The sequence below is a fragment of the Tripterygium wilfordii genome, chromosome 13 (genome assembly GCF_013401445.1).
Source record: "Tripterygium wilfordii isolate XIE 37 chromosome 13, ASM1340144v1, whole genome shotgun sequence".
NCBI classification, from domain to species: domain Eukaryota; kingdom Viridiplantae; phylum Streptophyta; class Magnoliopsida; order Celastrales; family Celastraceae; genus Tripterygium; species Tripterygium wilfordii.
In genome coordinates this window covers 10,617,596-10,637,491 of record NC_052244.1, presented here as the reverse complement: position 1 = coordinate 10,637,491, position 19,896 = coordinate 10,617,596, and the positions used below count along the sequence as shown (strand labels likewise).

General features: G+C 35.9%; 2 protein-coding genes across 5 annotated transcripts in view; both read left to right on the top strand.

Moving 5' to 3' along the window:
* Positions 1 to 746: 746 nt before the first annotated feature.
* LOC120013757 (probable carboxylesterase 17) lies at positions 747 to 2,159 on the top strand. Its single transcript, XM_038865690.1, has one exon. It carries the CDS (start codon positions 842 to 844, stop codon positions 1,877 to 1,879), a length of 1,038 nt encoding a protein of 345 aa, XP_038721618.1. The 5' UTR covers positions 747 to 841; the 3' UTR covers positions 1,880 to 2,159.
* A 3,502-nt stretch (positions 2,160 to 5,661) lies between these two features.
* Positions 5,662 to 19,896, top strand: part of LOC120012740 (protein SWEETIE) — a 29,802-nt gene continuing 15,567 nt past the window's right edge. For 2 of the 4 annotated variants that reach the window (XM_038864205.1, XM_038864204.1), the window contains exons 1-19: positions 5,662 to 5,910; positions 6,589 to 6,796; positions 8,486 to 8,592; positions 9,239 to 9,475; positions 9,583 to 9,672; positions 9,743 to 9,830; positions 10,281 to 10,345; positions 10,789 to 10,893; positions 12,711 to 12,800; positions 12,883 to 12,963; positions 14,211 to 14,279; positions 14,758 to 14,883; positions 15,509 to 15,612; positions 16,990 to 17,122; positions 17,199 to 17,305; positions 18,147 to 18,257; positions 18,418 to 18,585; positions 18,682 to 18,768; positions 19,009 to 19,102. In XM_038864205.1, the coding sequence (XP_038720133.1) occupies positions 5,746 to 5,910; positions 6,589 to 6,796; positions 8,486 to 8,592; positions 9,239 to 9,475; positions 9,583 to 9,672; positions 9,743 to 9,830; positions 10,281 to 10,345; positions 10,789 to 10,893; positions 12,711 to 12,800; positions 12,883 to 12,963; positions 14,211 to 14,279; positions 14,758 to 14,883; positions 15,509 to 15,612; positions 16,990 to 17,122; positions 17,199 to 17,305; positions 18,147 to 18,257; positions 18,418 to 18,585; positions 18,682 to 18,768; positions 19,009 to 19,102 (2,235 nt within the window). In that variant the 5' untranslated portion in view covers positions 5,662 to 5,745. Of the gene's footprint in view, positions 5,911 to 6,553; positions 6,797 to 8,485; positions 8,593 to 9,238; positions 9,476 to 9,582; positions 9,673 to 9,742; positions 9,831 to 10,223; positions 10,346 to 10,788; positions 10,894 to 12,710; positions 12,801 to 12,882; positions 12,964 to 14,210; positions 14,280 to 14,757; positions 14,884 to 15,508; positions 15,613 to 16,989; positions 17,123 to 17,198; positions 17,306 to 18,146; positions 18,258 to 18,417; positions 18,586 to 18,681; positions 18,769 to 19,008; positions 19,103 to 19,896 lie in introns of those variants that run through there. The other 2 variants (XM_038864206.1, XM_038864207.1) reach the window with 2 other exon arrangements.

Genomic DNA, 19,896 nt, shown 5'->3' with positions numbered 1-19,896 from the left:
CAATGAAAATGCATTGCATAGCCATGCATGTTTAGCAGCTCACTCAATTATTCTTGAAGATAACAGATACCTATGAAGTCCATTCTCAAAAAAGAAACAAGCTTTTCCCTTTATTTGCCACAATTGGTAACAAGTGAATAAAATGTCAGCTTCACCTCAGCCATTGAGGGTTGACGAATAATATTATTGAACTATTGCAAGGTGGACGGAAGATAAGGATTCTGATCAGGCAAGTACGTACAAAGAATCAAATATCTTCATCAGAATTCCCATCTCACGTGAATACACCCCAAACTCCCCCACACACCTGTGCATGTTTATTGCTTTTATTTCTTGTACTAATTCCTTTGCAAGAACAATTCCTATCTGATCCAAACCATATTTGCAGAAAAATCTGTTTCTTCTGTCATCCCTTCACATCGACGAATCCACGCTGTTCATACCTACATTATCTATCAGCCCAGAAAGCTATATATCAAGCAACTTAATTTGCAAGACAATCTCATATCTTCAAGTGGCATATCTAGCTAAGATGTTCGACCATGACACCATATATATATTTGGATCCGGACGAGATTTCTGTTAGGAATTGATTTTAATGCCAAGAAGGTATATATGATAGTTATAGGGTTTGAAAAGTATAAGAATCAGTTTTAGCATATATGAGAATCTGTATGACCGCATGTGGTTACTTCCTTGCATAATTGTGAGCTAAAAGGGAGGTTCCTCACTTGTCAACTCTTTTTTTTTCCCCTATAAAGAGTCTCCATTGTCCAGACATTTTAAGTAAACGAGTACAATCCAATCACATAAAGTATATATACGATTGAGTTGCAAGAGAATGGCCACCATTTCCTTTGATCCAAGGCTTAACCATCAAGTAGGGAAGAACAATCATGGAGTGGTTCTTGAAGAAATTGAAGGGCTAATTAGAGTTTACAAGGACGGAAACGTCGAGAGGCCTCCAATTATCTCTAATGTCTCTTGTACTTCAGCATTAGGTGCTGGTGTGACAACAAGAGATGTAGTTATTGACAGTTTCACAAACTTATGGGCACGTATCTATGTTCCGAGCTGCCACGGGAGGGTGCCTGTGCTTGTTTACTTTCACGGAGGTGGATTTTGTGTTGGTTCTGCTGCTTGGAGCTGTTACCATGATTTCTTAGCCAATCTTGCTATTAAAGCAAGCTGTGTGATCTTGTCCATCAATTACCGTCTCGCCCCGGAAAACCGTCTTCCCGCTGCTTATGAGGATGGTACCACAGCTATTGTTTGGCTGAAACAGCAAGCTCTGAATGGCTCAGGTGAGCACAAGTGGTGGTTGAGTAGGTGCAATTTTTCTAGCTTGCTTTTAGCTGGTGATAGTGCAGGTGCAAATATAGCTTATCATGTGACCACAAGGCTAGGAACCAATGGCACATTGGAACCATCCAATACGAATCCATTGCGTCTTAAGGGAACCATTTTGATTCAGCCTTTCTTCGGAGGAGAGGCGCGAACAAGATCTGAGAAAAACTTGAAACAACCACCAAATTCAGCACTAACTCTACCAGCTTCTGATACATACTGGCGCTTGTCACTGCCCATAGGGGCTAACCGGGATCATCCATGGTGCAACCCTCTAGCTAATGGTGCTTCGAAATTGCACGGTTTGGTGCTTCCGTCTGCAATGCTAATGTGTATATCAGAGATGGATATACTGAAGGATAGGAATATGGGGTTTAGCAATGCTTTGGCTAGTGCTGGTAAGAGGGTTGAAGTTGTGATGCACAAAGGAGTTGGTCATGCATTTCAAATTCTGCATAACTCTCCACCCTCACAAGCTCGAACCCAAGAGATGGTGTCTCATCTGAAGTCCTTCATTAACAAGAACCAATGAAGTATTACCGTTAGGGCATTCAGCAGTCAAGGCAATGGATTGTAGTCAAGAGCATCTTCTCCTCACATTCAAAATTGCAGGGAGAACCTATAAAGTTCAATCTGCAGCTCTAAGTCCTCCCTCTTCCTCTCAACTTCCTTCTGCATCATCAAGTCCATTGATCACAACCTATTGTTTGGATACAGGAAAAACTTTAGCTTTTATGTAAATCATATAGTTCTGATTTTGCTTTCTGTTTTTTTTTTTCCTTCTTTTTAGCCTCTCTGTAATTTGTGTTCCCCTTTCGGACCATCCGTTTTGATGCCCTCTTGTTTACTTTCCTTCGTTCAATATATATAATCTTTACCCAAAAAAAAAAAACTACCATTAATGAAATTTGTTATTGTTTTGATGTTTTAGGTTCAAGAAATTTGTTTTATGTGTTGTATTGTACATCTTACTCTTGTAATAGCTAGTTTGGTTATGTGTGTGTCTTGGTGAGAAGAGAGAAAAAATTTAATTTTTTTTTGGGAAACATCATAATGTGTAGTATTTATTATTTAACGATATATATATATATATTTCAAACTAAAAATCAAATTCATCGCGATGGAAGATCGAATGTTAGAGTTTATATCCGACAATCTAGAATTGTCATGCCTTTTTCATTTTGAATTTGATTTTTATTTCAAACAAATAATATACCATTACATTCATCATGCTAAATACCATACATTTATGATTTTTACAAAAAAAAATTTAAAATTTTTTGGTGCACCGATTGAAGGAGCTTGCACTTGTGCTACCCGGATCCGATAAAAAGATGTTCTGATATGCTCAACTTGCATGGTTTAAAGCCTATTGGTATTCATGACTTTAAATGTTAAAAGATACCACACTCAAAAAACAAAAGCAAAGCAAAGCAAAGATACTACACTACTACTAGTAGCCTTACTTTCTTGTTCAAAAGCTGGATGAGAAACAACGGAAAGTTCCATATCTGTCCAAGGATCTTCAACCAAAACAATCCAATCCTTTTACATGAGTTTTCCCAAAAATGGAATGTGCTTCTCATGTACCAAATGGAGTCCAAGTGTAATTAGTGCAGAATTATGTTAGAAAAGGAAACTACAGCAACTTAAAAGAACAAAAACTAAGCACTTGTAAAGCACTAGACATAAGAATATAAAATAAGGGTGTAAAATAAGAGTTTATGTTTAATGGTGTGGATGAGTGAGATGATAAGTGGGGTCTACTGTGTTGGGTTTCACATGTTTCAAATCAATGGTGCAAACATAAACCCTTATTTTACACCTTTATGTGAGAATTTTCTGTAAAATAGAAGTCCAGGAGACTATATATACATATACATATATATATATATATAGACACACGTATTTTATATTTTTTCTCAATTACTCTGATTCATGGTCTAGTTGGGCATATGAATAGCTTCTAATGTGGCGATTAATAAACAGTAATACCTTAGCTCCTGTATGCATGGTTGTTCTGTTGTATTGCTTGAGTTTGTGGCATGTCCTGTGCGACTGCTTCACTCAAAGTCGTATGCGATGTGTTGGTAGAGGTATTGAGAGTGTTTGGATGAATTGATTGTAAGATGATACAGATATGGAGTACAGAAGACCTAGAACATGTTGCCGAGGACCAAGGTTGAAAAGCAAGTGCCAATGTTACCACTGCAAAGATTACCCTTTTGCTTCCAGGTTACCATTGCAAAGATCTGGTTTTGTCTCTTTTGCTTCCATCGTAGTGAAGATGTGGGTCAACCCCATTGCGAAGATCTGGGAGAGAAAGAGCTAGCGAGTCGCCGGTAAAATTGAATGTTTGAAAATCAAATGTGTCATGATCTGAAGTTCTTGTTTTGACCTATACACGGAAGAAGGCTCCTCAATGTCGATCTCATTAGCAATGTTGTCATCATTTGCAATGACCATAGATTTGTCACCAATATGTCATAAAATCTTCATCTTCAATTTCCTATGTTTGTCTGAAGTTGTGCAAGGGCAACTACAATCTTCACTTGAGATACGAGGATGGACAAAGACCCCACCAATTTGTATATACGAAGACGCAAGAGAACAAATATGAGATGCCTAGCAATCTAGCAAAGATTATATTCATGAAGACACGTTTTTCCATCCTCAATATGGACAAAGATTTGGTTCGATTTGACAGAACAAACGAGATTTGGTGAAGAAGAGGGCAAACCTGAGATGCCTTTCTCTAATGGAAGTGGTGTAGATGAGTAGATGAGAGAGGTGTTTGCGATTTAGGTTTAATTTTGTCCAAGATACCATTATAAATAATTGGAACAATTGAGGTTATACGCCTAAAAATTCCCATGTTTTATTTTTGAAACAGAGTTTTGTGAAACTCGTTTTTCACCTACCACTCATTAGTGGGGTGTATCCCATCGCACCGGAATGCCAAACATGTGGCTAAGGTTCAAGTCGCACGCTGTGGCAAAGTTTGGCCTTCACCAGAGTGCTATAAGTAGTATTTTTTTGCCACTTGCAGTGCTTTGGTTCAACTATTATAAGCATGTTTGGGAGTCCTGTCAACTGTTGTGAAGTGCTATGAGTTATAAAACTATGGTGCTGTGAGGTGAGTTGGAACGCAAAAGTTGTTTGGCACATCACTTTTAAAACTGTGGTGTTGTGAGGTGCGTTAGGTTTATCTAAAATACAGTTATATTGGATGACTAATAATATTAATATAAAATTACTTAACATTGTATATTAATTTAAAATAAAATAATTGACCTAATTTTATTACGTGAGACAATTCAACATATATTGTAAGTGTTTGAGAGTGTGGTGAGGTGAGGTGAGGTGTTGTGAGGTAAAAGGCTGTGATGCTGTGAGGTGAGTTTTGCTGTAAAAACGTTTGGCGTGTTATAAAAAATTGTGATGCTGAGAGGTGTGGTGCACCTGAACGCTATGCAAACACACTGTCAAACACATGCAACATCATATCATAAATTTGGCGTGCGAGAAACTTTGTGTACGTGAATGGTCACTTCTCAAAAAGAAAAAAAAGAAGATTGTGTTTGGTATCACTTCCAAAAATTTGAAAACAAAAATAAAAAACAAAAACACAAAACATAAAACATAAAATCAAAACATAAAATTGAAACTTGTTTGGTTGAACATTTAAAACTGAAAACAAAAATTGAAAACAAAAGTTGAAAGCATAAAAATGAAAAAAAAAATGTGTTTATGTTTTTATTTTCATAGTAATGAAATATATCCACACCACTATATTTTTTAAAATGACAGCTTTTATCGTGTTTCACCATTGAAAACATTAGCGTGTTTCACCATTGAAAACATTAGCAGAAAGAAAAAAAGATAAGAAATAAAATAATAAGTCAAAGTATATTTGATCATTGTCTTTATATCTCTATGTAATTTACGATCTGAAATTTTAAAAAAAGTGCAATCTATAATAAATGTAACTAGTTCTCTTTCCAAAACTTTTAAAAACTTTTTTTCTTGTTTTCAAAAATTTTGAAAACCTGTTTTTGGTTTTCATAAAAACCAAAACAGAAAATACAACCAAACAATATTTTTATTTTTATTTTCTATTTTTTGAAAACTAAAACAAAAAAATAAAAAATAAAAATGATGCGGAAGTTGGTATGGTGTTGTCGTGGGTTATCAAATAAAAAATATACAAAAAGATATCCAATGCTTATGTTTGCGGAAAAGGAATGGTGTATCTAATAGATTTAAAAAAAATTAAATTAGATATTAATATTATACAATTAGACCCCTGAGGAGGGAAGATACAAGAACAGTGTGTCCAGAATACTAAAGCAAAAGCACAAATCGCGAGTCTTTCCAATCTGGAGTCGTTCTTCTCTGATGGCGAGGAACGTAGCGAGACAGAACATACCGCTATCGCGTTTCGGGGTCTTGGTGGCGCAGCTGGAGTCCATAGTCGCGTCCGCCTCGCAGCAGTCCCCTGATCCTCTCCTATGCTTTGATTTGCTCTCCGATCTCATTTCTGCCATAGACGAGGAGCCAAAGGTGAGCAATATTTGCGATTAGTGAATTTGCATGGTTGTTGACGGTGCCAATTTTTATGACGGTTCTTGACTTGATTTGCATGGTTGTGTTGCAATTATTTATATTTTGCGATTAGTGAATTTGTTAGTTTGCTCTAATTATCCTTCCTTTGATTTGTTATTTTTCATTGGAAACCTATTGAATGATTACATTCCATTTCTTTCAAAGTTTTTTGGTTTTCCCATATGTTTTTTTTTTTTTTGGGTAGATGAAGGGCATGGTTTGTGGTTATTTGTCTGATCTTAAAAATGGTTATGTCTTTGTTACAATTCTTTTTCTATTTTGCAACGTGAGTTTGTTATTTTTATAAGTGTACATGATTTCCTTCCTTGTAATTATATTTTTGGTTTACTCCTTATTTTTAAATGGGTAGTTTGTGGTTATATTTTGATATGGGAGTGACTGAATTGTGGCTACAAGGTACAGAGTTTGGTTTCTGTGATGTTTTATCTAACATTGCATTTGGACATAAGTGAAATTTTCAGTACCTACTACCCGTGCGAATGGGCTCTGCAGTGTGTTATAATTTCATTTTTCTTTTTCGTTGTTCTTGAGGTGGATTTACTAATTTATTTGTCATTTTTTTTTTCTTCCTGAAGTGTAGATATTCACATTGTGTGTGCACATTGGTGAATTCAGGAATCAATTTTGTTGTGGCAAAGAAAATGTGAGGATGCTCTTTATTCTTTGCTCACTCATGGTGCTAGGCGGCCTGTACGCCATTTGGCCTCAGTGGCAATGGCAAAAACTATATCTAAGGGAGATAGCATTTCGATATACTCCAGAGCAAGCAGTCTCCAAGGTTTTCTCTCTGATGGGAAGAAGAGCGAGCCTCAGAAAGTTGCTGGTTGGTCAAAAGCATCAGAACTTATTGAAACTTTCATTTTTATCCACTGTTTATGACATATGTGCTTTGCTATAGATTTTTCACTTTGTATCATTATCATACAAAATTTTAAAAAATACAAAATTTAAAAACTAGTCATTTTCTATGTGAATGTATTTTCTTCAGTCGGTCAACTTTCAATTCCTCTCAATATATGAAATTAACTTTCGAGTTGAGATGAACAGAAACTACTAGTTGTTTTCTAAGTGAACGTGTTTTCTTCAGTCAGTCAACTTTTCTGTTCCTCCCAATATACAAAATTAACTTGTGTAGTAGTGTCTGTTAGGAATTAATAGTGTAAAGTATGGGGAATCAATGTCCTACTCTTTATGCATGCTCAGAGTGTTCTGAATGAATTTGATACTTGTCAGACTGTCATGAGGGTCTGGTTAACAAGAATTATTATGGGTTCCAGGCTTATAGTTCTTCAAGCTAGTGTACCTTCTTTAAAGTTTAACCATTCCAAGTATTCTCCTCTCAAGTGGTTCTGTGAGTATACCTTACTTGTTTTGTTGCAAATCATCTACTTGAAAAAACCCCCCTTATTTTCACATGTGGGGACGGGCTAGTTGTTGCATATATTCATTTAGGGATGACTAATTTTTGAGCTCAAGATTCGAATGGGAAATTGTAGTATAAAAATGAAGGTTTTTTTTTTTTTTTTATAAAAATTCTTTTCTATCTATGCCAAGTTCATAAATGGGTTGAATAAAATAATTACTTTATGCCTGTGATTCAATGCCATTGTTATTTAAGTCTTAACGTATGCAGTTTCACTCTATTTTTATGAATGACTCATCAAGGGGTTTTCTGTAAACCTTTTGTAGGAACGGACCTTAGTTCATTGGGTTTGAGTTTGGGTCTTGTTTGATTAGCGAGGCTTTAATTAGTTACTGCAAACCAAGTAATCCTAATCTATTACTCTCTTATTAGGAAGCACTTGCTATCAGTTTTAGGAATATTTAACTGTATTTATTTATTTATGTACTTCTAATACTTCATATTTCTTATGAGAATGAACTATCAAGTGTTTAGCTTACTCTAGAGGCATGGCTGTCAAGTAAACTCTCTCAACCTCTCAGTTTCTGGATAGGTGATAATTGTACTAAAAGAAATAACTGCAAGAAGGCGGTGCAACCTTAGCATTTGAGTATTATACAAGTATCCCAGAACAGAAAATTAAGTTTTTACTGAACAAAAAAATAAATTACAGAGCTTTCTAGAATTGTGGTACTTCACAGAATCATCTCATGTGAACCAATTCACTCGAAAACCAATGGAATAATGAAATATCAACAAACTCTTTACCATGAAAAAAGGAAAACTTAAATCATATTTCCTTACCAATCAAAAACCTTATCTCCATGTTTCTTTTCCCAGCCTTGTCAAATTAGTTTTACTAAAGATAGTGCTAGAGCTCAAACTTAAATTGCTGCAATTATAATATTAGAAGCAGTTTTTCTCATTTGGCCCTTTGCTTGCATGTGGCACCACATTTTTATTTGGCATGAAGTATGAGTGGTGTGGCAGGCAGATTTGTTTATGTTGACTATCACTGTATTGCCTTGCATACTTCAATTTTCTTTATACATTAAGCATTGTCTTGGCTATTCTATTCCTCTATTCACCGTCTGGAATTTGAATCTATAGGTGCTGCACAATGCTTAGGAGAATTGTATCGGCATTTTGGGAGACGGATCACTTCGGGTTTGCTTGAAACAACAATCATTGCAACAAAACTTATGAAGTTTCTAGAGGTAATCCAATCCTATCATGTTATGTTCTGCATGTTTGTTTCTGTCTCTTTTCTCATTTATAAGATATACCATTAGCAAGCAGAGTCATAAAAATCCTCGCATCATCTTTTGTTGACGTCATTTGGCCTCTGAAAGGCAAGAGGATTAAGGATGTGTAATTATCTAAATATCTTTAAAGTTTAAAGTGAATGTTTAGATTATTATGTCATCTGCTGGGACATGTGCAATCCCTTGATGATATTGTGTAATGCATTTGCAAAAAAAAAAAGGCCAGGGAAGGTATGCTTGCCTCAAAGTTTAAATTATCCTTTGCATTGCCTATCGAGGTTGCGCAACTGTCTCAGCAACTTGGGAAGTTATTTTCCTCCAGCAGTTTAGGTTTTTTGTGATGCAACAAGTTTCAATAAGCTTTCTACTCGCCATGTTTGGTTCAAAATCGCAGGGTTTATTAGGTTTTCAAGTTTGAAGTTAAGACGTTGGTTTCTATTTCTTGAGTTCATTTGTAACTGGATACTTGTCGTTTATGATGAGTGAACTTTGGGGCATTCCTGTCTTAACTGAAGGACGAGTTGCAACATGTTAAAAAGACAGTTACTTGTTTATTATTTCTTCCCACCCATGACCTCTAACTTATTATCTATTTCAGGATTTTGTGAGACGAGAGGCTCTTCTTATGCTTCAGAATGCTTTGGAAGGGTCTAGTGGAAATGCAGCTGCTTCTGCATATACTGAGGCATTTCGTCTCATCACAAAGGTTTCAATTGGTGATAAATCATCTGTTGTTAGAATAGCTGCTGCACGGTGCTTGAAGGCATTTGCAATTATTGGAGGGCCAGGTTTAGGGATGGGAGAACTTGACAATTCAGCCTCTTACTGTGTTAAGGCAAGTTTTCTTTTATGCCAAGTTTTGCTTGTTTCTTTGCTCATTATTCTTCTCTTTTTTTTGAGATGATCATGGTTTATTTATCCATATTACTAATGCCGATCTAGGCCCTCGAGGATCCTCTAGCATCTGTTAGGGATGCATTTGCGGAAGCATTAGGTTCATTGCTTGCTCTTGCGTTGAATCCAGAGGCACAGGTATCGACATGTCTTTTTTTGTTGAAAGTTACAAAGAATATGCAGTCTCATTGGTTATTGCTCCTATAAGGTTCAACCAAGGGGAAAAGGTCCTTTTCCACCAGCAAGAAAACTGGAAGGTGGCTTGCAAAGGCACTTAGCTTCGCCTTTTACAAAAGGTAAAATGGTATATTCATGTTTGGATGACTAAATTTGTTGGTCATTCAATTTTCATGTTATTGAGTTTGAATTATTAGCATACTGTTCTTTATCTTAGTGCTTGCCTTATGTGTTGGTTACTTTACACCACTTTCCATGAGCAGTGCTCATGTGTCCTCTCCTACACATCTAATCTGAACTTCATTGGGAACTGCATACAACGTCCCTTATGTGTTGGTTACTTTACACCACTTTCCATTTTGAATTCTGAGTTGTGGATGTCACGTTGATTTATGTGCATATCATGAATTATCTACTATATAATTTTATTTCATTTTAGCTTCTTTATGCAATTATGCTGGCAAATGTGGCCTATTCACTGGCACAAGTTTTCTTTGATGGTTCTTGTACAGCGAGTTGTGGTTGCTTTTTTCCATCATAACTGTTAATGAAAAATCTCTCAATCGCAGCTAGTGGTGCTCGGTCAAAGGATATACGGATGGGCCTAACACTATCATGGGTATTCCTTTTGCAGGTAAACTGCTTACAGTTTCTGATTTGTCACCCTCTCTGCTTTCTCAGCTCCCATAGAAATCCCTATTTGAGACCCTTTGCTTTGCTATTGTTATTGTAGCTGGAAAGCACTTGGCTTTAAAAGCATCTCTTATGCCGACGCTGCAAGGGGGTTGGATTTAGTTAGCTAGATTCTTCTATCATAGAAATGCATGGGAATTAAAGCATATGGTTATATTCAAGAGATTGGCCGAATTGATTAAGTTCTAATTTGTGATTAACTAGTTTAGCTGCGTACTAGTTCCTCAAAAAAATTCTGTTGTCTCACATCTCTCTTACAACTTGCTGCTATAATGATTTGAAGGGACAGCTTCTGTCAATTTTTTAGATAGATGTATTAATTTTTTCAAAGTTGAGGCTATGTTTTAGTTATTCCATGATTTGCTCTTTCTTCTTTTTTGGCAGGCTGTCCGTCTAAAGTATCTGCATCCAGACAATGAGCTTCAAAACTATGCATTGCTGGTTATGGAAATGCTTCATGCCGATAATTCCGTTGATGCCCATGCACTGGTATTTTATTTAACAAATCCATGGCTGTTTAACTTTAGTTTTCTTTTTAACTTAGCTTAATTATTTTCTGGGATGAGATATTTGAGAATGGGATGACTTAAGGAGTTAATGTATCCTTTTGCATTCTTATATATATCTGTGAGGTATTAGAGTAAATGAACCAGTAAATATATCAAACAAGAAAGCTGAACTAAGGGTTGGTGTATACCTGTGGCTAATTCCGTTCATATACTCCTACACCAGTTTGCAGTCTCATGTGCTTGAAAGCATTTTGAATTTGCTAGATTTCTGAGTGTTTTTGTCATGATTTGTTCGGTCAGTGTCATGTTTTCGGTTTTAAATAAATGAACATAGCAAAGTTGTTTCTTTTTAAAGAGCATTAACCATTATACTTTTGTTATGTTTCTTTGAGATTTATGCCTTCCAACTTGATATCATCGCATGATTATGAGGAGAGGTAATAAGCACCATCAAATCTGTAGCCTCCTCTAATAATTTCGTCTGGATATTTATGTTGCCGAGCCTCTCGTCATGTATTGATATCTGCTTAAATTGGCTTTAATATCACCCCTTTTCTTGTTTTATTTCGAATGATGACTTAACATTATTTGAAAGAAGGTGCAATCTCCATTTATTTGATGAATTCAAATGGAGGGCTAAAGCAAAATCCACGCAAAAAAGTGGATAATTGAGAAATACAATTACAAAAATATAACAAAAAGTTTGTTGGAATATGTATGAATGATGTGACATGTCCCAACCAAGTAGTTAGCTTATTGGGATGATTGGAAAGTAACTAATTTTCACATCGTATCACAATGGGAGATCTTGGATTCAAACCTTAGCTTATGCAATTTAAACCACCATTTGTTGTTTCCCCAACTGTGGGCGTTTGTTGTTGCCCACTCAGAACAAAGGCATCAAGGGGGTGCTGGCTGAAAGTACAAATAGACATGAAAGAAGCTCTGTTACCTCAAGAGGGTCATAAACACTTGTATCTAAAAGCCTATTGTGTGCAACAATCTGACCTTTATAAAGCTTTGGTTTTCCTGCAACAGCCTTCTTGAGGCTATTTGTATTTCCTCCTTGTAATTCGGTGCACTTTCTTGGTGCCTTTGAAAAAAATTCTTTTCCTTTAAAAAAAAAAAACTGACCTTTATAAGTATCACGGTGTTTTCCTTCTCATAGACTCCAGCATTTCTTTTCTTTTAAGCAGACAGACTGATTGCTAGGGTTGAGGAAAGTTTGCTTCTTCTTTTGCCCTTGTCTTCCTAGCCATTAGGCGGTGCAATTATGGATATTACTCAATGAAATATATTTATCCACTTCCACTTCTGTCAGTTGATGCGATGTGCCTTAAAACTCATTTGTTTGAAAACTGTCTCTTACTTATTCCGTATGAGCCAGAGTATCCTTTGGCTTTGGAAAGTTTAGTATTCAGGCTAGAGAATAATTTTGGCTTGTATCATTGTAGGTCCCACCAGTTTCAGAATTTGGGCTTGTTAAGGCAATGGTTTCCAATTATTCTGCATGTACGAGATTCATGTGTTTTTGAGATGCTAGGAGGCTTTGATATAGCTTCCACACCCTTTTTACAAATACTGCTTTCTGGTCTGATAGCGTTTAAGCATCAGGCTTTTATAACACTGGTGCATTGGTATTTTTTTTTAAAATTGGCACCACAATATTAAGTTCCTCAAATAGTGAAGTATTTATAGTTGATTTTATCTTTTGGAGATGAATGAAGGCATATTGAATGCACTGATTGTGGTGCTGAAAACGTTGAGGTTCTTATTATTGCATCATTTTTTTTGAAGGCATGTGTTCTCTATATTCTACGGGTTGGCATTACTGATCAGATGACAGAACCTACTCAAAGGAGCTTTTTAGTTTTTTTGGGAAAGCAGGTTTGTTATAGTTATTAGGATGGATTTCTAGTATTAGTGAAAGTTGTTGTTATCTTGACCTTGATATCCTTATAAATTGCAGCTTCAATCTTTTGATGCCAGTCCTTCCATGAAAATCGCCGCTTTGCGTACCTTGTCATATACTTTGAAAACACTTGGGGAGGTGAGACAATTATACAAGCTTCTGATATATTTCTTGGCTGCAATAATAATGTAATCTTGAAAGAATATATATATATATATCCATATATTTGTGTATCTTTGTAAAACTACAGCTGTTGTAATATATGCACATTGTTTGCTTTTTCCCTTTCTGTGTCAACATGATTTGTACAGAAATTTGTTCCCCCCCCCTCCCCCCCCCCCCAAAAAAAAAAAACTTCTTATTATTATGTTGGCCACATCTTGAGAATGCAATTTGGCTTCCTTCCTTGCATTTTAAACAGAATACATCAAGGTTCTAACCTTGATATAGTGTCAAAGTTGCTTCATTTCAAGCAAAACGTCAGTTAAAATGATGGAAATAGTGACTCTGCAAGGCACAGGCAAGGCTACATACTACTGCCCTTACCCAGACTCGCCCTCACAGCAGGAGCCTTGTGCGTCTTGTGTTTTACTTTCTTCTTAGAGCAGGATGTGAGTGATATTAGATCATGAAAAAGTTTCGTTGTGGATTTTTATGGCACTTTAACATTTGTTGAAATGTCCTTGCTTTGTTTTCCTCGTACCCTTTTCGGCTGGTTGGTGCCTTTCTTAGGAAGTAGATTTCTGTTTGTTTAAAAGGTCAAAAACTTAAAAAGATTTCAGAAAACAGGTAACTTAATTCTTGTGGCTTTGCAGCATTGTTAACTTTATTACTGTGTTTAATTGACATGAAAATTTTCTTCACGAGGAATTTAAGAGAGAACTCTGAAACACTGGTTCTCATGTTATGCATCTTAGCAAGTAGGCCAAAATTCCGACGCGAACTGAAATTATGGCCATGGTGGAAATCCCTTGTTTGAGTAGATCATGGGGTCATTGTCCTTCCTAAGGCTTTGGTGGAAATGATTTGATTTTGTTCTGGTCCATTCAGAGGAAAGAATAAAGTTATCCATTCTATATGAGTAATACCAATGTATTTTCTTGGGCGTTTTCGTTTGTTTGTTTGTTTTTTTTTTTTTTGGCGTTGTGGTCATCATTCCTTTTGTTTTTGTTTTCCTTTTTTTGGCCACAAGTCATCATCAGTTTTTGTTGTACACATTCTCTATACCATTAGTTTGTATAGTTTCTTTTCGTGATGAGCTTGTTTGATAATTTGATGTTTGAACATCATTGCAATTATAAATACTATGTAAATGCATACATACAACTACATCTATTTTTGTCAATTCTTATCGTAATTAAGACACTGGATCTGTCTATATGCAGGTTCCGCTTGAGTTCAAGGAAGAGTTTGATAACACTGTTGTTGCTTCGATATCTCACCCTTCACAACTTGTAAGAAGCTTAAACATCTTTGACTGTAATTAAAGATATCCCTACAAACTAGTTATGAAATTTATTGGTATAAGATGTGGAAAATCTTTTGGTGGTTGAGAGTTGGGTAGGGTTACAAAATATGTGAATAAATACATGCTAGTTTTGTTCTTTGAAGGGGATTGAGGCTCTGGAATAACCAGTGGGTTCACATTCATCCCCGTATATTATGTATTGTCACATCCTTGGAAACAAGGAAAATTGGAGGCCAAATAAATTGATGGATAACTTGAAAAGAAGAATGATGGTTAAGCCAAGTTAGCCTCCTGCTACTGACACGGACACCTAATTACTCAATTGATGGTGATTTCGACTCGATATTTCATATTTTACATGACACTAATTTGTATGTTATAAATCATACGGTTGTAGTTTCATAAGTATTATGCTTCCTGCATTGGCGTGGTTCTCTGAAGTTGTTGACTTTTATCATGGTTAGGTACGTATTGAGGCAGCTCTGACATTACGAGTGTTAGCTGAGGTTGATCCCACGTGTATTGGTGGCTTGATTTCTTATGGTTTAACCACTCTAAATGCTTTGAGGGAGAGTGTTTCATTTGGAAAGGTAAGTGTAAACTTCCTTCATTTTTTCGGAAGTTTCAGTTTGAGTTCCATTTGTCTCAGATTGTAGGTTTCATTAGTAGTGTAGACTGTAGAATATGCCATTTCCTTTATATAAATGCTGCTGGTCGTTGGGGGACAAAGATTTTGACCGTATGTGTAGTAAGGGTCAAGCAAATCTTTTGTATTTAACCATTCCAAAATTTATTTTGTATGCCCCTTTTGCAATCACATGCTATATTTTTTAAGGAATCTATTTTCAGAAGCCTCAACCATTTGTTTACGGTTATGCCTTGGATGATGTGTTTTTTATGTTTCTATCACTTGTAGCCTTTTAATCACTGTTGCAGTTACGATTATATTAATTGAATATTAGAGCTTTTAGAGGAAGCACTATAGAAATACGAAGAGTATTACTTGAATAGTACATTTTTTATAAATGTTGGCAATCATTTTTTTTTTGTCTTAACTATTGTCTTCCTGGTTTTTTCTCATGGAGTATCATAGCCACAATTATTGTCCTAGCAAAAGGCAATAGAAATTGTATATCCAATTCTAGTGGATCATTAGTTTGCTTTTAGCATCCAGTTTTTGAAGTATAGCTTTTAATTATATGGTATTATTTATAGGGAAGCAACTTGAATGTTGATCTTGATTCCTTGCGTGGGCAAGCTATAGTTTTGGCCGCATTGGTGTCCATTTCACCAAAATTACCTCTTGGCTATCCAACTAGGTAATCATTGTATCTATTTTCTACTTCAGATCCGTTTTATTTTTGCGTTCATTTTTAAGGTATATAAATGCATGATTTTTGCATTTTTTTGGTATGCATATAGATATTTTTGTATTTTCTCTCGCATGAGGGGTTCAAATGGGCCAAGCTTTTCGCGAGCTACAGATAAGATTGAATCCAAGCTCCTATCTTGGCTCTTTGGGCCGAGACTTTGAACAAAATAAGTATAACTCAAAATTCATAGATATTGAGAAGCAGCTCATTAAGAAGCAGGGATTTCATAGTGGTGGATGTGCATCTCCTTCCCTCTATAGAAATTGAGCACAAGTTGAAATTTCTTGATTCCAAGGTGCAGTATGCCTTGGATGGAACTCGAACTTTTGCATTGCAAGTGGGCTTAGTATAGGTTTGAGAAGGCCCTTGTCATGTATGTGTATATTGTCTCCTTTTTGAGACAACCTCGTGTGCTTTTATGTCATGCCTGCCGAATGCTAATTTAGAAATGTTTGCTGGAATTATAACTGTCTAGTATGGGTTAGGAAATGTTTTAGTTGAAAATCATCCCCCCCCCCTTCTGTTTGTTTGTCCGTTTTTTTTGGTTGGGGGTGGTGGGTAGGAGTTAGAGTTTGCTCGGGCTAAGAAGGTACTGAATTTGTTTTTTTTTTCTTCTCTCCTGTTCCTTTTGGGTTAGAGCTTTATGCTTACCTTGTGCGACCTTAGTGGTAGCTTACAAGTTTAGGCTTGAAACAAATCAATGCTGAACTTGATTGCTACCTCTCTGCCTTAAACCGAACTAAGTTCACTTCATTTGTGAGAGCTCAAAGCAGGTTTTATTAGTTGATATTTTCTGCTTGGATTTTGCGTTTTTGCTTCTTGAAACATGAAACTTCCACTCTCTAATTTCTTGCAAACCTTGAAATTCTAACAATACCCCACTTCTGAAATTTAATTATAACTGACCCAATGATTATTAACTCAAAATCATATGGATATTTTGAATTTCTTCCTCCCTTTTATGTGCATCACTCCAAACACTTGAAATGGCCCTGCTCCAAGCATAAGTAAGGTTCCGCTCATTGTTGCTATGGAGTCTCAAACCAGGTCTCCCAGCTTTAGCATGGTAACCATTCGATAAAAGAACATTACACTATAGACACTGCGGATGCCCATGTTGCATACATATATGCCCTTTATGCATATGCCAAAAACCTTGGCTTTCTTCGCATTTTCTCTTTTATGCATTTCCTAGTTCAATAACTCAAATTGTTTGCTTTGATTTCTTTTGTGAATGATGTCGCATGATCTGTGATTTAATATTTGCTATACGATGATTTTTCCAATTCCTACTCATAACATCATTTTTGTTGTCTTTAACAGGTTGCCTAGATCAGTGCTTGATATTTTAAAAAAATTGCTGACTGAATCTAGTCGGAATCCTGCTATTGCAACAATTGAAGAAGAAGCTGGATGGTTACTTTTATCTTCTCTGTTAGCTTCCATGGCCAAGGAGGTATTCAAGGATCTGTATTTTTCCAATAAGTATGGCTAATAAATGTTTGTCACGTTACTATTATTGGTTCCCGCAGGAGCTTGAAGACGGGGTCTTTGATATTCTTTCTTTGTGGGCTGCCCTGTTTAGTGGAAATCCAGAACATGAAATTAAGCAAATAGGAGATTTGACATCTAGGATATGGTAAGCCTACATATAAAAGGATTAATTGATTTGATGTATCTTTTTAATCAATTGAACCTTATTGCATCTCAATCTCGCACGGAGAGATGAATCAGATGATGGGACTCGATGCTTATACAAAATAATTGTGATATTATAAAACCTAAAGGTAATTTGAACGAATTTCACATATTTAAGAACCATGAATGTTGTAATCCTGAGATAATTAGAGTTTCATGTATTTTTTAGTCCTCTGTGCTGCCCTTATATGCTTAGCCTTGAGTATGCACTTTGTGCCTGAATTACTTAATCAAAAGTAAATGGGTTATTAATTTGTAATTAATTGCAAACATCTGCCTCTTTGATCCTGAAGTAATGACAATGACCTCCTCAAAAAAGAATTCGCGATGGACATGTAAAAGCTTTCAATCATGTCAGTTTGGAACTTTTTCTGTATCTCTTGGAGATAATTGTTTTTGGCCATTGATGGTGCTTATGGATTGGTAAATGCACATCTTATACTTCATTCTTTGTGATTACCAACATCAGTCCTGTTAATTTCTTCAATTCGACAAGTGGGGGAAGAGAATTCTCCGAATTTCAATGGGATTGACTGAAAAGTGGTTTGAAAGTATGTTGCTAGCGATATTTTATGATTAAGTTCTCTAACTCATGTACTGTTTCTCTAATGTAATATGATTCATTTTGTATCTTTTGGTCTACTTGAGTCGAGTTATACTGTTAGGGTTCTATGAACAGTGCAAAGGCACTTCATTTGTTGTCGTAAGGAGTGGGTGCCTTGAATCTGATTCAAAGAGTTGTCATTAATTTCCTTTTGATCTATTCTATTTGCCCTTTGTAGTGTGTGGTCTGCTGCAGTTGATGCACTCACAACATTCATAAGATGCTTTGTTTCTGGTGATGCTCTAAACTATGGCATTTTACTTCAACCAGTGATGGTATACTTGAGTAGGTATGGTACCAACATGATTTTCCCTATTAATTCCACTGGAAAGTTGTATTTATTTTTTTTTCCCTCTTGTGGTGTTTGTATTAAATCTTTATCTTGGCTTACAGTTTGTTAGACTCCAGACTATAGTTTACTTTACTAGTATTTTATCAATGGTAAGCAGGGCATTGTCGTATATATCAATGATACAAGCCAAAGCACTTCCAAATACGAAGCCTGCAATTGACATACTCATCATCAGAACGTTAATTGCTTATCAGTCCCTTCCTGATCCAGTGGCATATAAAAGTGACCATCCCCAGATCATTCAGCTTTGCACCACTCCATACAGGTAGACTTTGCATATTAATGTTATATTATTTTGTGTTTATCGTGTACATCCTTCTATGGTTAATGTAAACCTTTTTGATTTTCAATTTTTCTCAAGGGATGCTTCGGGATGTGAAGAAAGTTCATGCTTGAGGTTCCTGTTAGACAAACGAGATTCATGGCTGGGTCCTTGGATCCCTGGAAGGTGTCAAATCTTTCCATTTCGTAAAATTCCTATTTTTTTTCCCTGAAAATTGTTATATTTTGCTGTATGCCTAAGTTAATGGGTTTTCTTCTAAAGCTGTTTGACAGTTTTGCTTAGTGCATTTGCCTTATGACTTTCACCTTTATGATGTGTCTTAAGAAGTGTTTTTTACATCATAGTAATTTTCTTACAAAATACATAAATTAGTGATTAACTATCTCTTCTTAATGTCTTTTATAGGGACTGGTTAGAGGATGAGCTCCGTGCTTTTCAAGGTGGAAAAGATGGGCTTATGCCCTGTGTATGGACCAATGAGCTTTCTAGTTTCCCTCAGGTAGTGATTGCTGTTTTCCTTTCCATTTGCCTCTTAGTTTCATCCTTAGATACCATGTTGCTTTGTATGTCCATTAATGTAAAGTGGATATTTGCCTCCTAATGTCTAATCTGCGCCCTGTGTGGTGCTTTAATGGTATTTTTCTCTACTAAAAATAAATGTAAGGCGGATCAAATTATCATCGACATTTTATGAAGGTTAGGAATAACAGTGGATTCAGCTACAGACAGAAGATGTTTGAAGAATTTTTTCTAGAAAGGATTATTTTGAAAATAGTGGAATGGAAATTTTCAACAATAAACAACAGTATTAGGGTTGTCTATGTCACTCTGTGTGTGTGTGTGTGTTTTGAGAGAGAGAGGAGAGAGAACATGATTATTGGTTAAAGACTTGGATAACAGTCTAGAAACGGTTAAAGATATTATCTTTAGCTGTGTAGCTGTGATCACATCAAATGCAGGTTTTTTATGAAATTTCTGGACTGTGAAAGCTGCAATCAGGCAATATCATTTTAACATTCACCATTTTATGCTCACCATAGCTCTTTTAGTTCCTTTTTTTTCCCGTCATGATTTCTTTTGTAATTTGCAATTCTAGCTACCTCACTGAGAAGTGCATGGACTGCTTAGTGTGTAAATCAGACACCACTCAATCACTTTGAACTTACAAAAAATGTTATGTTAGAGCCTTCCTCAAACATAGTTTTCTTTGCCTTTACTATTTCGGAAGCCTTGAAAACCTAAATGTAATATAGGATTCTGAATTTTTTTTGTTAATGAACTACTGAATTTTGA